Source organism: Ictalurus furcatus, chromosome 25 (genome assembly GCF_023375685.1).
Source record: "Ictalurus furcatus strain D&B chromosome 25, Billie_1.0, whole genome shotgun sequence".
NCBI lineage: Eukaryota > Metazoa > Chordata > Actinopteri > Siluriformes > Ictaluridae > Ictalurus > Ictalurus furcatus.
Genome location: NC_071279.1, coordinates 3,832,501 through 3,849,530, shown reverse-complemented (window position 1 = coordinate 3,849,530; position 17,030 = coordinate 3,832,501). Strand labels below are relative to the sequence as shown.

The window sequence follows — 17,030 nt, the reverse complement described above, 5'->3', positions numbered from 1 at the left end:
TGGTATTTGGTTGTGTGGTGTGTTTGTAGAGTGGGGGTATTTGCCTTTGGGGGTTTTGGTTGTGTGGGGGTATGTGTGGTATTTGGTTGTGTGGTGTGTTTGTAGAGTGTGGTTATTTGCCTTCGGTGGTATTTGGTTGTGTGGTGTGTTTGTAGAGTGTGGTTATTTGCCTTCGGTGGTATTTGGTTGTGTGGTGTGTTTGTAGAGTGGGGGTATGTGTGCTTGGTGGTATTTGGTTGTGGGGTGTGTTTTAAGGTTTGGGCTATTTGTAGTTGGTAGTATTTGGTAGTGTGTTTGTAGTGTGGGGGTATGTGTGGTTGGTAGTATTTGGTTGTGGGGAGTGTTTAAGGTTTGGGGTATTTGTATTTGGTTGTATGGTGTGTTTGTAGTGTGGTTGGTGGTATTTGGTTGTATGGTGTGTTTGTTGTGTAGTGGTGTGTGGCTGGTGGTATTTGGTTGTGGTTGGTGGTATTTGGTTGTGGGGAGTGTTTAAGGTTTGGGGTATTTGTAGTTGGTTGTATGGTGTGTTTGTAGTGTGGTTGGTATTTGGTTGAGGTTGGTGGTATTTGGTTGTGGGGAGTGTTTGGGGTGTTTGTAGTTGGTGGTATTTGGATGTGTGGTGTTTGTAGTGTGGGGGTATGTGTGGTTGGTGGTATTTGGTTGTGTGGTGTGGTTGGTGGTATGTGTTTGTAGTGTGGTTGGTGGTATTTGGTTGTGGTTGGTGGTATTTGGTTGTGTGGTGTGTTTGTAGTGTGGGGGTATATGTGGTTGGTGGTATTTGGTGGTGTGGTTGGTGGTATTTGGTTGTATGGTGTGTTTGTAGTGTGATGGTGTGTGGTTGGTGGTATTTGGTTGTGGGGAGAGTTTTGTGGGTTGTAGTTATGGGATGTGCCGTTTGGGCGTTTTGTTGTTTAGACATGATCAGACTTTTATTAGCAGTACATGAACAGTTTATTCATGTTTGAAACGGTGTGTTTGTGTTCAGGTTCTGTGTGTCAGAAAGAGCAAGTCAAGTACATCTAATATTACTGATTATGTAAATAATCAATAGAAACAGCAGATCAGTATGACTTCCAGTTCGGTTTACATGTAAAAGTTACCGATGGTGGAGATTAGTTAGCAACGAGTCGTTAGCAACGAGTCGTTAGCAACGAGTCGTTAGCAACGAGTCGTTAGCAACGAGTCGTTAGCAACGAGTCGTTAGCAACGAGTCGTTGCCTGAGTCGTTGCCTGAGTCGTTGCCTGAGTCGTTGCCTGAGTCGTTGCCTGAGTCGTTGCCTGAGTCGTTGCCTGAGTCGTTGCGGTTAACACTTAGACATTGAGCCTTGTACTAGGGCCATCATACCAGAATCTCCCATAGGTACTCAAATTCGCTTGAGATCTTCCACGGCATTTCCATACACATGAAACCATTCCGTCAGCCCTCATGTTCTGAGGACGTGGGTGGGATCTTCCTGGACGTGACCACTCCCATCAGTATAGAATCAGAAGGACGTTGTAATGATTTGCCGTAACTCTTCCCCGACCCCCGACCGTGCCAGTAAACCGCGTCACAGAGTTACCCGATTTCCTTTTCATCACTGGTCTGTGTATAACCCACGACACAATTTAGTCCGCCTAACATCTTGTACAAAAAAACAACAACTTTTGTGTGTAAGCTGGCTGCGTCGCCAAGCTGTTTAAACCAGCTCCTTTGACCCCCCTCACTTACTTCTTCCTCCCTCTTTAGGTTGCAGTTGCTGCTCACTTTTCCAGTAATGGCTAAGTGATTCAACAAAGCGGAGCGTGTTAGTGACTCGCAGGTTAATAATTAAGTCGCCGTGTCTAAGGCCGTAACTGATAGAAGCGCAGGGTTGCGTGTGTTTGTCTGTGCTTTGTCTTCATTGAGCGCTGAGGACACACACACAGAGTCAAAGAGCCCTGTAGGTGAGTTGTTTTGGTTCCTATTAACTCAGCACAGCAGTTTTAGTTATAACAGGGCCTGCTCATATTCTCGAACATCCTTACTTTTGTAATATATATACGAGAGAAATATCTTTCTGTATATTTAACGAACATGACGTAAGCATGCCAGATATCTCTCTGTGTTTTGATCATCAACCTGACCCGGTTAAATACTTTGTCTCGTCTACATTTTGGACTTTTTTCGTTAAGGCTAAAATCTAAACCGATTCTGTGAAGTACCTTTAGGTCCAGGTGGCATATTTCTGTATTCATAACGCACAGTACTGTTATTGTGCACACTTTCAAACCTTCCGTTTCCTGTGTGGGCAGCTTTTTAGATAGTACTTCTGCGCTGTGGTGTGTTTTTTTTTTTTTTTTTTTTTTTTTTTCTTCTGCTTTTTGCATAAATATCCATATTCAAAAGGTCGAACGTCTCCGCTTGTTTGAGCGGAAAGTTTTCAGGAGCAATCGTCGCACAGATTGATTTATTTATTTATTTATTTTTTAAAAGCATGGTGTCGTGATTTATTTTAAACCGCAATACACGACTAGGAAGTTATCGTGTTGTGAAACTCTGTGGACGTATTCTGCCCCCCCAGTGAATACACCATCCCCCAGGCGAAAGCCAGGTTTCGCTTCGGCCCGTAGTTAGCCGTACCTTCCCCGGTCTTGCGGCAGAGATGAACCAGACTGTGTGTAAATCAGGGGATTGATGATCCCTCACACCGTTTCCGCACCGTTGAAAGCGAGGCGATAAAAGCAGATATGGGTCGTAGCGCGGATCGTCGGATTAGCTCGGATGCTTTGCATGCTGCGAAATCTGTCACGCGGCGAGTGTGTACGTGCTTCTGGAGTTCACGTTAGACACTAAAATGAGCTTTTTATTGCTAAGGCGTGTCTTCAGATGACTCTGTAGAGTAAGTCCAAAAGTCTGAGTCTCGTGACCTTTTATTTTCTCAAAAACTGAGTGGTGTGATGTGACCTAACACGAAAGCATTGTTGATCCCACCCCATTGTTGATTCTTTTCCAATAACAGCCTACCCTGAAGTGTTTTATTCCTCTTATTCCACAGCAATCTGACAACGAGTAAATGTAGATTATTATTTTTTTTTTTTAAATGAGAATAAAAAAATAATAATAATTTTCCAGTTATCGTTATTCACTTACAGCCGCTTTAAGGAGTCGTTTTCTCAGCAGTCTCTATCTCTCTGTCTCTTAACAGAGCAACTTGTCATACTACCGGGAGAAACTGCGAAGCACAAATCCAGCTTTAGTTCCGACCGTTCCGAAGCTCTGACACTGGAGACTCCTTCCGTAAATGTTCAACAAACTCCTATCTCCGACCAGACCTTGTCGCCGTGCCGTTTTCTTTATTAGATACCGGCACACCGTTAACCTGTTTATTATTCCTCTCGGATTACTTGGGAGCGTCTCTGTGTATTTTCAACCCGTGGGTGAATTCGCGGTTACTATAGAAACCCGAACGTATTCGAGTGAGCACGTTGAACATAAAGTCGTGACTTGACTCGCGGCCATCGCAACCATCGGAGCCGCCGTTAAAGAAAATGAATCAACACCTTCTGACCAATCGGGATCGAAAGTGGGGGTGATCCTGCTTGCGCAGGCACTTCATAGAGTCAGTACGTTATCCCCTTACCCATATGTCTTAAACTTTTTTTTTTTAAGGGGTTCTTTAAAAACGAATAATGCATAATTGAATGATAACGTCCGTCATTGAAAATGAACGGTCTCCGAGTGCTCTGTCGCTGTATGTGTACCTTTTTTTTTTTTTTTTTTTTTTTTTTTTAAAATCTGTAGAATTGTACCAGTAGAAGACCGTTCAGGTTTGTCCAGAGCGAATGACCCCGAACAGCTGTGGTTTATCCTGAGACAAGCACACACCGTCTTCCCAAGACGTCCCGCCTAGCTAGTAGGGATATAACCGAATATGAGTGCGTTATATTCACGACCATGATGATGAGGTGTGCTCTACAGATTCATGTAGAAATAGGAGATGGGCACACTGTTTGTTTGTTTCAGAAAGCTTGGCAGGAATCTGCTTGCGACTAGGTGTGTGCGTTGGGACTGGGATCCCGCATGATGCAACAAAAGAGTCACACGAACAGACGGTTTTTACTTTTGGGTGGGCAAGCCATCGCGTATAAAGGTTACGGGCATGAGAGAACGGATAACTGTAAGGCGTGCAGGACAGAGAAAGACCGTAAACATAACGTATTTAGAGAATAACAGGTCTGGGATTGAAGTGGTTTAAATCAGGCTACTAGTGTGTGTGTGTGTGTGTGTGTGTGTGTGTGTGTGTGTGTAGGTTTTCATCCTCCAATTTTCCAATTAGACCACAGGGGAGGGAACAATACTTTATCGCCTTACTAATTGTTATTACCGTGAGTGCTAGAGTTATCGGCTCACGCGTAATGTTTATACACTCGGCACACCCTTACACGTGCTTTTATCCTTTGTTGTGCAGTGTGCTTGTAGCAGAATGGCCCCGCTGGTTGAAGAGCTGCGCAGACTGGGCTGGATTCTCGTCAAAGCTCTGCTGCGCTTCACCTTCATGTTCATTAACAACTGCGTGGCGATTCCATCCTACTGCTTGTACCTGATCGTCTTGCAGCCGCTGAGGATGGTGCACGGCTCTGCTTTCTGGCACATCGAGGGCGTCATGTTCCGGTGGCTACTGGCCATGGTGGCGTCGTGGGGCTGGTGTGCAGGATACACAGGTAATCAAATCTGCTGCTTCGCTTCCGCACGCCCAACCGAGAATACAGGACGTCTCTAGGCACGAGAATGTCTAGTTGAATTAATAAGTACGCGTCATGAACACTACTGCTACTACTAGGGTCGTCTTGTCATGATACCGTAGACATCTCTTACGGTGCTGTACCAGCTGAAGGATCACGATCACGCGGTATTGTGTTAATTCATCATTCAAATCTGCAAAACGAGCCAGATTTACAGAAATACATGGATAGGAATGAAAAGAGACACTTTATTAACGAGAATGAATAACTGGCTGTTGGGAAAAACTCACAATCAATCAATCATACAGTTGGCAAGCAAGTAATTCAGTGTGCCCCACATTTCATCTGTTGCTCCCCAGAGCAATGAAATCATGCAAATGGAAATTGTCCTCAGAGAACTAAGCATGAACACAACGTTAGGGATAAATAACTCCAAAAAAAAAATCATAATTGGGAACGTTAGCTCCCGTACTATCAAACACGGCTAATTTCAGGATTCGCACACAGCGGTTAGCATAACGTTAGCTCCCGTACTATCAAACACGGCTAATTTCAGGATACACACACAGCGGTTAGCATAACGTTAGCTCCCGTACTATCAAACACGGCTAATTTCAGGATACACACACAGCGGTTAGCATAACGTTAGCTCCCGTACTATCAAACACGGCTAATTTCAGGATACACACACAGCGGTTAGCATAACGTTAGCTCTCTTACTATCAAACACGGCTAATTTCAGGATTCACACGCAGCGGTTAGCATAACGTTAGCTCCCGTACTATCTCAAACGGCTAATTCCAGGATACACACACAGCGGTTAGCATAACGTTAGCTCCCGTACTATCAAACACGGCTAATTTCAGGATACACACACAGCGGTTAGCATAACGTTAGCTCCCTTACTATCAAACACGGCTAATTTCAGGATTCACACGCAGCGGTTAGCATAACGTTAGCTCTCTTACTATCAAACACGGCTAATTTCAGGATACACACGCAGCGGTTAGCATAACGTTAGCTCCCTTACTATCAAACACGGCTAATTTCAGGATTCACACGCGGCGGTTAGCATAACGTTAGCTCCCGTACTATCAAACACGGCTAATTTCAGGATTCACACGCAGCGGTTAGCATAATGTTAGCTCCCTTACTATCAAACACGGCTAATTTCAGGATTCGCATGCAGCGGTTAGCATAACGTTAGCTCTCTTACTATCAAACACGGCTAATTTCAGGATTCGCACGCAGCGGTTAGCATAATGTTAGCTCCCTTACTATCAAACACGGCTAATTTCAGGATTCGCATGCAGCGGTTAGCATAACGTTAGCTCTCTTACTATCAAACACGGCTAATTTCAGGATTCGCACGCAGCGGTTAGCATAACGTTAGCTCTCTTACTATCAAACACGGCTAATTTCAGGATTCACACATGACGGTTAGCATAACGTTAGCTCTCTTACTATCAAACACGGCTAATTTCAGGATTCACACACAGCGGTTAGCATAACGTTAGCTCCCGTACTATCAAAGATGGCTAATTTCAGGATACACACACAGCGGTTAGCATAACGTTAGCTCCCGTACTATCAAACACGGCTAATTTCAGGATTCACACACAGCGGTTAGCATAACGTTAGCTCTCTTACTATCGAACAGGAAATCCTTAAAGATTAGGGTAAAGAATTTAGGTTAAATGAAGTGTCACTGATTTTTATTCTCTACTCTGCAGAAGCAGTGAGGTGTGTCTTAATAGTATTAACTGCCGCACACACAGCGTTACTTACAGCACCGCCGTATTCACAATATTACCGTTTAAATAATAATACAGTGCCATCGACGGGATTCTGAAGCTTTACTATCGCGATACTACCGTAGTAGCGGTATACTGTGCAACCCTTACTACTACTAATTATTATTGTTATTATTAATGTTGTTGTTTTTAAATTATTATTATTATTCTTCTAACACGTAAAATGTTATTTACTAAAACAACTAAAAGAATGCAACGTACAGCATGCGCATAAGACGTTTCTCAGTTCTGAGAAACCCTCATGAAGGTGTAGCAGTATTGCCATTTCTCTCTGTTGCTGTAGTTTGAATGGATTTCCTCAGCCAGACGTGCAGTCTGTTCAGTGACTGCGGGGACACGATACTCGTCTCAAAGTGTTCACAAGCGTAGCGAAACTTTACCGCTGGGAAATTGACTCGCCGCTATCTTCTGGAAAAGAGGAATAAATATTAGCCTGTTATCGTTGGATTGAAACTTACTACAAATGTCATGTCATGACCTCCCGAGGCTGGTCACGGTGGACCTGGAGCAAAGTGCAGTTTACATGTGTGACGAATAACAAGGAAAGACTATCTGATTAATGATTTATCCATGTGTATTGTGCTTCTCTTTGTCCAAGTCACTGCATTGAGACGCAGTGGCTCGGTCATAAGCGCTGGAGATCATGTCTCCACCTGTTTTCGTACCAGTGTCATTTTAACGAACATTAAAACACTCGAAAATATGGCACAAAGAATGGTTTGAGGGGGAAAAAAACAACAATTGGGATCGTGGTGTGTTTATTATTGTGGTAATAGTACATTGTTGTTCTTAGTGACTGAGAGACTGTATTTATTTCCCACAAAGTACCCTGAGTGTGCGTCAGATCGAACGCTGAAAAATAGCCGAGCAAACGCAACCGTCATACAGACGCAACCGTCATACAAAACGCAACCGTCATACAGACGCAACCGTCATACAAAACGTAACCGTCATCAAAACGTAACCGTCATCAAAACGTAACCGTCATACCAAACGTAACCGTCATACAAGACGCAACCGTCATACAAAACGCGACCGTCATACAAAACGTAACCGTCATACAGACGCAACCGTCATACAAAACGTAACCGTCATACAGACGCAACCGTCATACAGACGCAACCGTCATACAGAACGCAACCGTCATACAAAACGCAACCGTCATACAGACGCAACCGTCATACAAAACGTAACCGTCATACAGACGCAACCGTCATACAAAACGTAACCGTCATACAAAACGCAACCGTCATACAGACGCAACCGTCATACAGAACGCAACCGTCATACAAAACGCAACCGTCATACAGACGCAACCGTCATACAAAACGTAACCGTCATACAGACGCAACCGTCATACAAAACGTAACCGTCATACAAAACGCAACCGTCATACAGACGCAACCGTCATACAAAACGTAACCGTCATACAGACGCAACCGTCATACAAAACGTAACCGTCATACAAAACGCAACCGTCATACAGACGCAACCGTCATACAGAACGCAACCGTCATACAGAACGCAACCGTCATACAAAACGCAACCGTCATACAAAACGTAACCGTCATACAGACGCAACCGTCATACAAAACGTAACCGTCATACAAAACGTAACCGTCATACAGACGCAACCGTCATACAGAACGTAACCGTCATACAGAACGCAACCGTCATACAGAACGTAACCGTCATACAGAACGCAACCGTCATACAGACGCAACCGTCATACAGAACGCAACCGTCATACAAACGCAACCGTCATACAAACGCAACCGTCATACAAAACGTAACCGTCATACAGACGCAACCGTCATACAGAACGTAACCGTCATACAGAACGTAACCGTCATACAGAACGCAACCGTCATACAGAACGCAACCGTCATACAAACGCAACCGTCATACAAAACGTAACCGTCATACAGAACGCAACCGTCATACAAACGCAACCGTCATACAGAACGCAACCGTCATACAAACGCAACCGTCATACAAACGCAACCGTCATACAAACCGGTAACCGTCATCAAAACGTAACCGTCATCAAAACGTAACCGTCATACAAACGGTAACCGTCATCAAAACGTAACCGTCATACAGAACGCAACCGTCATACAGAATGCAACCGTCATACAGAACGCAACCGTCATACAAAACGCAACCGTCAAATGGATGTGTAATAAAACAACCGTGTTGGCTTTATCTGTAACCTACAGCTGGAGGTACTGCGTATTAAGCGTCATTGCGTCTTATGTCAGGTTTCAGCTACTGTATTCGCATGTATGATGAATTCGCTTATTAGCTCTCTGTGTGACGTTATTATATTCAGGGTTCCCATGGGTCATGGAATTTCTGGAATGTCCTGGAAATTTAATAAAGTCTGTTATAGTCAGGGAAAGACAGGGAATTTGATCATTTTGGGGTTGAAGTCAGTGATCATCAGGGAATTTCGTCTGTAATCCCCCCCCCCCACACACACACATTTATTTATTTATTTTTTACAGTGAAGCTGTGTTGTGGGTTAAAAATGTACTTAAAATGGCTTACAGTACCTTGTAAATTGTGTTGTGGCTTGGCGGTTAAGGCTCTGGGTTGCTGATCGGAAGGTCGGGGGTTCAAGCCTCAGCACTGCCAAGCTGCCACTGTTGGGCCCTTGAGCAAGGCCCTTAACCCTCTCTGCTCCAGGGGGCGCTGTATCATGGCTGACCCTGCGCTCTGACCCCAACTTCCTCACATGCTGGGATATGCGGAAAAAGAATTTCACTGTCCTGTAACGTATACGTGATCAATAAAGACTCGTTATCGAGCTTACAGATTTAATGGGTTAAAATAGTCTGTTTTTTTTTTTCCTGCTCGGTACCCAGGCAGTACATTGTACCGTTCTTCATACAGTAGGTCACGGGAATTTTCGGTCAGGGAAAGGTCGTGGAATTTTATGTTCGACTTGGAGTGGGAACCCTGTATATTCTCTTTTCTAATCATTCCTTCGTGACGGTGTCGGTATACACGTTGCCAAACCTCACGCTGTTTCCTCAGTTACCTTTACGTGTTCAAATCAATGCCGCTTTCTCCGTAAGTGAACGTTTATGTAAAACGTCTACGTCCCCCTTGCCCTAGATATTTTCAGTCAGCCATGTTTTGTTTGAGGTTTGCATCAACAACAAGCTATTCTCCTAATTCAAGCCCAGATCGCAAGGAAACGCTCGGGGATAGTCTTATTTATAGATTTTACATGGAATAATGTTATGATTTGTATCACTTGCAGCTTTCTGATAGAATCACCCCTCCAAATTTAGTTTAGATTTACTGTAATCTAATAAATAAACAAAAAGCTACGTTCCTAACCACCTGGTCTTAAGGCTAGTTCACAATGCATGATTTGCAAGTCGATTTGCAAGCCGTCTCCGATCGAAGGGTTTTTGTCGGCGAGCTCGGTGAGCAGTCGGCGCTCACCAATCGGCGGTCGATCGTCGCGTGCGAACTACTCGACGACGCATCGGCGAGGCCACGCAGGTATTCGATATGCTAAATATCCGGAGCGTTCGGGCGACTCCACATCCTGCGGTGTGGAAAGCGTCGTCGCTGGCAGTGACGGCAGTCCCTGCGGCCTGCGTGTGCTCGTCCATTCTTTCACCCACTTCCTTTGTCCTTTCCTTTTAGCGAACTCGGACCGCCTGTCTCTGTCCCACGGCCATCTTCAAATAAACGACGTCTGTTTCGCACGTGGTTTTTTTTTTTTTCTTTTTCGTGTCGTATATCTGCGTCACTTCTCGCGTGTGTTTTCCGTGACAAAACGTCGTTTGGACGCAGTCGTCGGGTCGTGTAGCGTGTGACCCCCTGTCGCTGAGCATTCACGACTTCACGACTCCCGATTACAAGAGAGCAAGTCATGTACAAGCGTGAACAGTGCGGAGATCCGCCGACGCTGAAAGTCCTGTAGTGTGAACTTGGCTTTAGTGACACTACAGAAGAACTCGAGACAGATATTTACTAAATGTTTCAGTAAAATGCCGTTTTATTTTGGGTGATGTGAGACACTTTTTGTTTGTGATGGACTTTTCTTTTGGGGTAGCTGGCATAGATGTGTGGGTGATGTACTTTTCTTTTGGGTAGCTGGCGTAGATGTGTGGTTTGAGAGACTTTTCTTTTGGGTAGCTGGCATGGACGTGTGGGTGATGTACTTTTCTTTTTGGACTAGCTGGCATGGATGTGTGGTTTGAGATGGACTTTTCTTTTGGGGTAGCTGGCATGGATATGTGGGTGATGTACTTTTCTTTTGTGCTAGCTGGCGTAGATGTGTGGGTGATGTACTTTTCTTTTGGGTAGCTGGCATAGATGTGTGGTTTGAGAGACTTTTCTTTTGGGTAGCTGGCATGGACGTGTGGGTGATGTACTTTTCTTTTTGGACTAGCTGGCATGGATGTGTGGTTTGAGATGGACTTTTCTTTTGGGTAGCTGGCATGGATGTGTGGTTTGAGATGGACTTTTCTTTTGGGTAGCTGGCATGGATGTTTGGTTTGAGATGGACTTTTCTTTTGGGTAGCTGGCATGGATGTGTGGTTTGAGATGGACTTTTCTTTTGGGTAGCTGGCATGGATGTGTGGTTTGAGATGGACTTTTCTTTTGGGTAGCTGGCATGGATGTTTGGTTTGAGATGGACTTTTCTTTTGGGTAGCTGGCATGGATGTGTGGTTTGAGATGGACTTTTCTTTTGGGTAGCTGGCATGGATGTGTGGGTGATGGACTTTTCTTTTGGGTAGCTGGCATGGATGTGTGGGTGATGGACTTTTCTTTTGGGTAGCTGGCATGGATGTGTGGGTGATGGACTTTTCTTTTGGGTAGCTGGCATGGATGTGTGCTTTGAGATGGACTTTTCTTTTGGGTGGGAATGGCTAATACTTTGTGAGATGGGATTATCTTTTTCGGGAAATTCGGGATAGATGGATTTAGGTGAGACTCGGTTTGCTCGGACGTTCCCTCTTGGGTGTATGGACTTTGAAGATTGAGATGGACTTTTCGTTCGGGGGAGATTTTCTTCTGGTGTAGGTGGGTTTTAATTTGAGGGAAAATGGATTTTTCTTTTCGGTTGGATGGACTAATCATTTGGGTGATCTGGGCATCTCTTTTGGGAGACTTCTCTTTGGTCTAGCTGGACTGTTCTTTGATGGAAAGTAGATTTTGTGTTTGGGTGAGTTCTTTTGGGTGAAATGGAGTTCTTTTAAAAGAGATTTGACGTTTAGGGGAAGTGATCTTTTATGGTACGTGGATTTTTACAGGCGAGGGTCTTTTGAGGCTTCGTTCTGGTAAATAGGCGTCACTATTGGTCGGAGGCGGGCTTTTCTTTTAAGGGACATGGACATTTCTTACTTGTTAGCCACACCTTTTTAGCAATGCACTTTGCTTGATCAAGCATTAGTTTATCTAACTTGCCGTTTGACAGAAAAGGCCACGCCTGCAGTCTTCAAGCCTCTTTTTAAGCTTTCACCATGTAGATTGTGGGAAATGCTTGGAGTGGAGTGGTTATTGAACAGCGTAAATGCCATCTGAAAAAAGACGAGCGGGAAATGGAGTTCTATTGCGCTTTCTCCGTTGGTATTGTACAGAGAACCTGCACGCGCACGTCGAATGCCAGGACGATCAATCTTGAAAACCCATCATCGATCTTTCAGCAATTGCTTTGGAATTTAGGACTGTGCAAATCATCCTTTTATGGAGAATAGATGAGTATCTGAAGAGCTCCGAGCTCTGTGTGGGTGGGGTTTTAACACATCCTGTGAGGCACTGGTGTCACTTTTCATGATTAGATACACTGATGGATTGCTGCGTAAAGGTTCAGATTAGGTATGTGCCAATAATTAGATGTTAAAGTGTATATATAGTCTCTACTGTCACTATATATTACTGGTTTGGGTGTATTTTTGTGAATTGGATGCTCCATTCATTAGTAGGTTGTCCAGGTAGGTATAATTTCCGGGTAGCCTTTGATCCGCAGCGTAAAGACGGCCCTTTTCTCACGGGTGTTATTTTGGGCGAATGAGGAAAAACACGGCAAACAGAACTGTCGCTGATGAATATGTTTATAGATGCGCGTTAGCTTACAACCATCAGGTTTAATAAGCAGCACTGCATTTAATAATGTACTGCATTTAACTTTTATAAATGTAGGGTTAGGGTTAGTAATATTCTTTATTTATATATATATATATATATATATATATATAATGCACACAGCGTTTGTCACGTTAGATATTATTCTGGATCAGCCCTGGTCTTCTTTATTCAGAGATATGAGTCTATGCTGAAAGTCACATGCAGGAAATGAGTTGATGATTTTGAGAGCTTCTGTTCGGTTCGCCAAGCCTTTAGGGAAGGACACACTCTTGTTAACACACGGCACTGCATGCTAAGTGCTTTGACAGCTCTCTGAGGTCACTCATGGTAGATAGATAAATATAGAAAATATATATATATATATATATATATATATATATATATATATATATATATATATATATATACACACACACATGAGAGATATGGATAGATAGATCGGCACCCTTTGTAAATATGAGCAAAGAAGGCTGTGAAAAATTGTCTTTATTGTTTAACGTTTTGATCTTTTGTTACAAAAAAAATCGCAAAAATACTCCGCTCTCATGGATATCAAACAACTGCGAACACAACACAGGTTTCTCCCAAAAAAAAAAAAAAAAAAAAATCTTTGTTAAATATTGGTGTGTAAGAGTTATTGTACCTCTGTGAATTCATATGAGAAACATGCCACTGAAGTATATTCCCATTTGATATTTTACATTTTGACTAAGAACAGGAAATTGTTCAAACATGATTTCCTGTTAAATAAATATGAGGTAACACATAGGTTAAATTCATTCATAACAAAAGGTTGTTGAGCTTCACAAAATGGGAAGTGGCTGTAAGAAAATAGTACAAGCGTTGAAAATGCACATTTCCATCCGAGTTCCAGTCGACTGGAAATGTTATGAATCGACCTGGGATTGGACGTGTGCCTGTATCGTCTCGACGCACTGTGAAGAGGACGGGTCGAGCGGATAAAAAATCTCCAAGGATCACAGCTGGAGAATTGCAGGAGTTAGTCGCGTCTTGGGGTCTGAACGTCTCCAAAACTACAACACGATGTCGCCTACATCACCACAAGCTGTTTGGAAGGGTTTCAAGAAAAAAGCCTCTACTCTCATCCGAAAACAATCTCGAGCGTGTTCAGTGTGCCAGACACTACTGGAACTTCAAATGGGATCGGGTTCTACGGTCAGATGAAACCGAAATAGAGCTTTTTGGTAATAAACACCAGAGGTGGTTTTGGAGCACACAGAGAGGTAGCCATATGGAAAAGTACCTCTTGTCCACGGTTAAATATGGAGGTGGTTCTTTAATGTTTTGGGGCTGTTTTTCTGACAGAAGACCTGGACATTTTGTTAGGACACATGGCATCACGGACTCTATTAAATATTAACAGATATTAAATGAAAACCTGACTGCCTCTGCCAGAAAGATTAATATGGGCCGTGGTTGGATCTTCCAGCAGGACGATGATCCAAAACATCATCAAAATCAACACAAAAATGTTTTACTGACCACAAAATCAAGGTCCTGCCATGACCCTCCCAGTCCCTTAAGTGGTGACCATCTGCCCATCTTTACTTCTGAAAGACTCTCTAAGATCCTCTTTTTATACCTCATATAATACATTAAACATATATTGGTATATATGTTATATATACACCAATAATTGTTGCCAATTAACCTCCAGGTGTTTCTTTTTAGTAACACTTACCTTTCCAGCCTTTTGTTGCCCCCGTCCCAACTGTTTTGAGACGTGTTGTGGCCGTCAAATTCAAAAAAATTATTATTTTTTTCCTTAAAATGGTACATTTCCTCAGTATGAACAGTTGAGATATTTTCTGTTCTATTGTGAATAACACGTGGGTTTATGAGATTCGCAAATCGTCGTGTTCTGTTTTTATTGACGTTTTTCACGGCGTCCCAACCTTTTTGGAATCGGGTTCGTATGCGTGTCTGGAACTGTACCAGAGAGATGAACAGCATTCTTCCAAATGATATTGCCCCAATTGCTGTTTTCATGATGGCGGAAGAGAGCACGGTCATTCCAACCTCTCCCATACAGTGCCCTCCACTAATATTGGCACCCTCGGTAAATATGAACAAAGAAGGTTCCACCAAGAGTGCCAGTATTAGTGGAGGTGTTCACTCGGGTTAGCGTATGCATATGGATCTCTATCTATATCGAACCATTTAGTCAGCGTTCATCTCCTGTGGATGTCGGTGGGGTCATCATGGAAGTGATGGGTTTCGTACACACCCATGCGCCATAACATTAAAACCACCTACCTAGTATCGTGTACGTCAGGGGTCACCAACCCTGTTCCTGGAGATCTACTGTACCTTCCTGAAGACTTTAACTCCAACCGTAATCATACCCCTGACCATCTAATCAGTCCCTTAAGAAGGGCGTGATCAATTAAATCAGGGGTGTTAGGTTTTGGTTGGAGATGAAACCTGCAGGAAGGTGGTAGATCTCCTTCCTTGGACCACTTTTGGGAGATACTACCGTTTTGGCGATGCTCTGATCCAGCCGTCTAGCCATCACAATCTGTCCCTTGTTAAAGTTGCTCAGATCTTTACTCTTACCCATTTTTTTCTTCTTCCAACACATCAACTTCAAGAACTGACTGTTCACTTGCCACCTAATGTATCCCACCCCTCGCCAGGTGCCACTGTAACAGGATAATTAATGTTATTAACCTCACCTGTCAGTGGGTTTAATGGTATGGCTGATCGCCGTATCGGACTAACGCGATCAGTTCGAGTAACCGTGCATTGATATTTGCAATGGCTCTTCTGTCAAAGTGGACAATTGGACGCAAACCATGATAGCGAAACCCCAAACCCCCCCACCCCAGCTGAAGACACCCGTGTCGTTCGTTTTCTTCCCTGGTAATTTGTCACTTGTCCGTGTGTATGCATGGATGTGCTCATGTAGTTATTTTCCTGTAAGCGTTAAACTCTCGAGCAAAATGTTGTACTCGCAAAAAAAAAACCCCAAACCAAATAAAGTCATCCGTTTAATTCAATCGTAACCTATTGAGTATTTTAACACACTGGGCTGCAGACCGAGTGTTTTGGCGGCTCTTTGAGGTCAATAACTGGAGAGAAAAGATGGCTGCCGGCCAGCACATGCTGATTTGTTTTTAGGTTGCCCTTTCGTACCGGGACTCCGATGACTAAAACCCCTGAGCTGGCCGACTGTTCCCGAGCTGAGGGAGGGGGAAAAAAGACCAAGTAACCATGTCTAAAGTGTTTTAAAGAGGGGAAACATGAAGGACATCATGGACTCTTAACTGCAAGGAAAGAAATTGGCGACTTCTCCTGTTCTTGCTTGTAGCGAGAACGCTTTAAACAGAGTATTGTTTTAATCAACAGTACTCACCGCTGTGGTTTCAGTGTAGTAGCTGCCATTAAAATGATCTCAGACCTCTTCAGGGTCTTAAATCTTAGGTCTGGAGCCGAAAGAGAGTTCGACTCTACCGGCGAAGACGAGCTTAAAGCCGGTGTTTGCGAAAAACGTCCACGGGGACATGTATGACGAGGGTCCAAGACGTGACCCGGCCCCGTTCGTGCCGTTTCAAACACCGGTGATGTTCTCTCGGTCACGGCTACGCGTCTGTCGGTCTTCCGGCGACACAGGAGATGGCTTGAGAGAGAAATTCGCCAGACATCGGCATACGTCCAGGGACGTCACACGGATCATCCTAATTAACAGCATTGACGGTATAACCATACGACGGTGTACCTTCATAGGCGTACGGTTCATTTTTGGCTGTAGCGGTATTCATAATGAGTCAATATGCCACGAGGTAATTCAAAAACAGCAGACTTTTGCTCTGTCGGAACGTGGCCCCGGTGAAACGATGAGCCCGAACACGGGCGTTTTCGACAAACGGGGGCTTTTCACGTCGTCCTCCGCGCCTGCCAGGCAAACGTTTTTCAGCATCACGACTAAAACGAGTGGCTCTGATAGTACACCACCGTTTAAGCTCCGAATCGATAACGATCCGATTTCGAACGTCAGGGATCGTCTCCCGGAGAACGCTTCACGCCGCTCGACGAGGAATCGCGCTCTGTACCGTCGTACCGTGCGTAGAAATCAAACCTGCCGTCCAGGTCCCGAAGAGTCCGTCCTCGGCGGTAACAGAAGCACGTAAATGTTGCGTAACGTTCGTGTGATCGTAACCGTATCGTACTATTTATCTCGGATCCGTTTCTTTCGGACGCGTTTCGGAGGAAAGCCTCGGTGTTTCTAAATGTGTTTTGGCTTCGTGTTCTCGAGGCCCGCTGTAATCTTGCAGAGTATGATTACGCTGGTGGGAAAATGAACCACGTACACAACGAGCAGGTTAGTTTAGTGGTGTCTTCAACTCGTACCTTCATCCCTGAGGAATTCCTCCACTT

At 44.1% G+C, this 17,030-nt stretch overlaps 1 protein-coding gene across 2 annotated transcripts in view; it reads left to right on the top strand.

The window, feature by feature from the left end:
* lpgat1 (lysophosphatidylglycerol acyltransferase 1) overlaps positions 1-17,030 on the top strand; it is a 57,141-nt gene that overhangs the window by 2,030 nt on the left and 38,081 nt on the right. Inside the window, exons 2-3 of one of the 2 annotated variants that reach the window (XM_053613871.1) lie at positions 1,730-1,926; positions 4,431-4,683. In XM_053613871.1, coding sequence (XP_053469846.1) covers positions 4,446-4,683 — 238 coding nt within the window. In that variant the 5' untranslated portion in view covers positions 1,730-1,926; positions 4,431-4,445. The remainder of the gene's footprint in view (positions 1-1,729; positions 1,927-4,430; positions 4,684-17,030) is intronic. The other variant, XM_053613870.1, reaches the window with a different exon arrangement.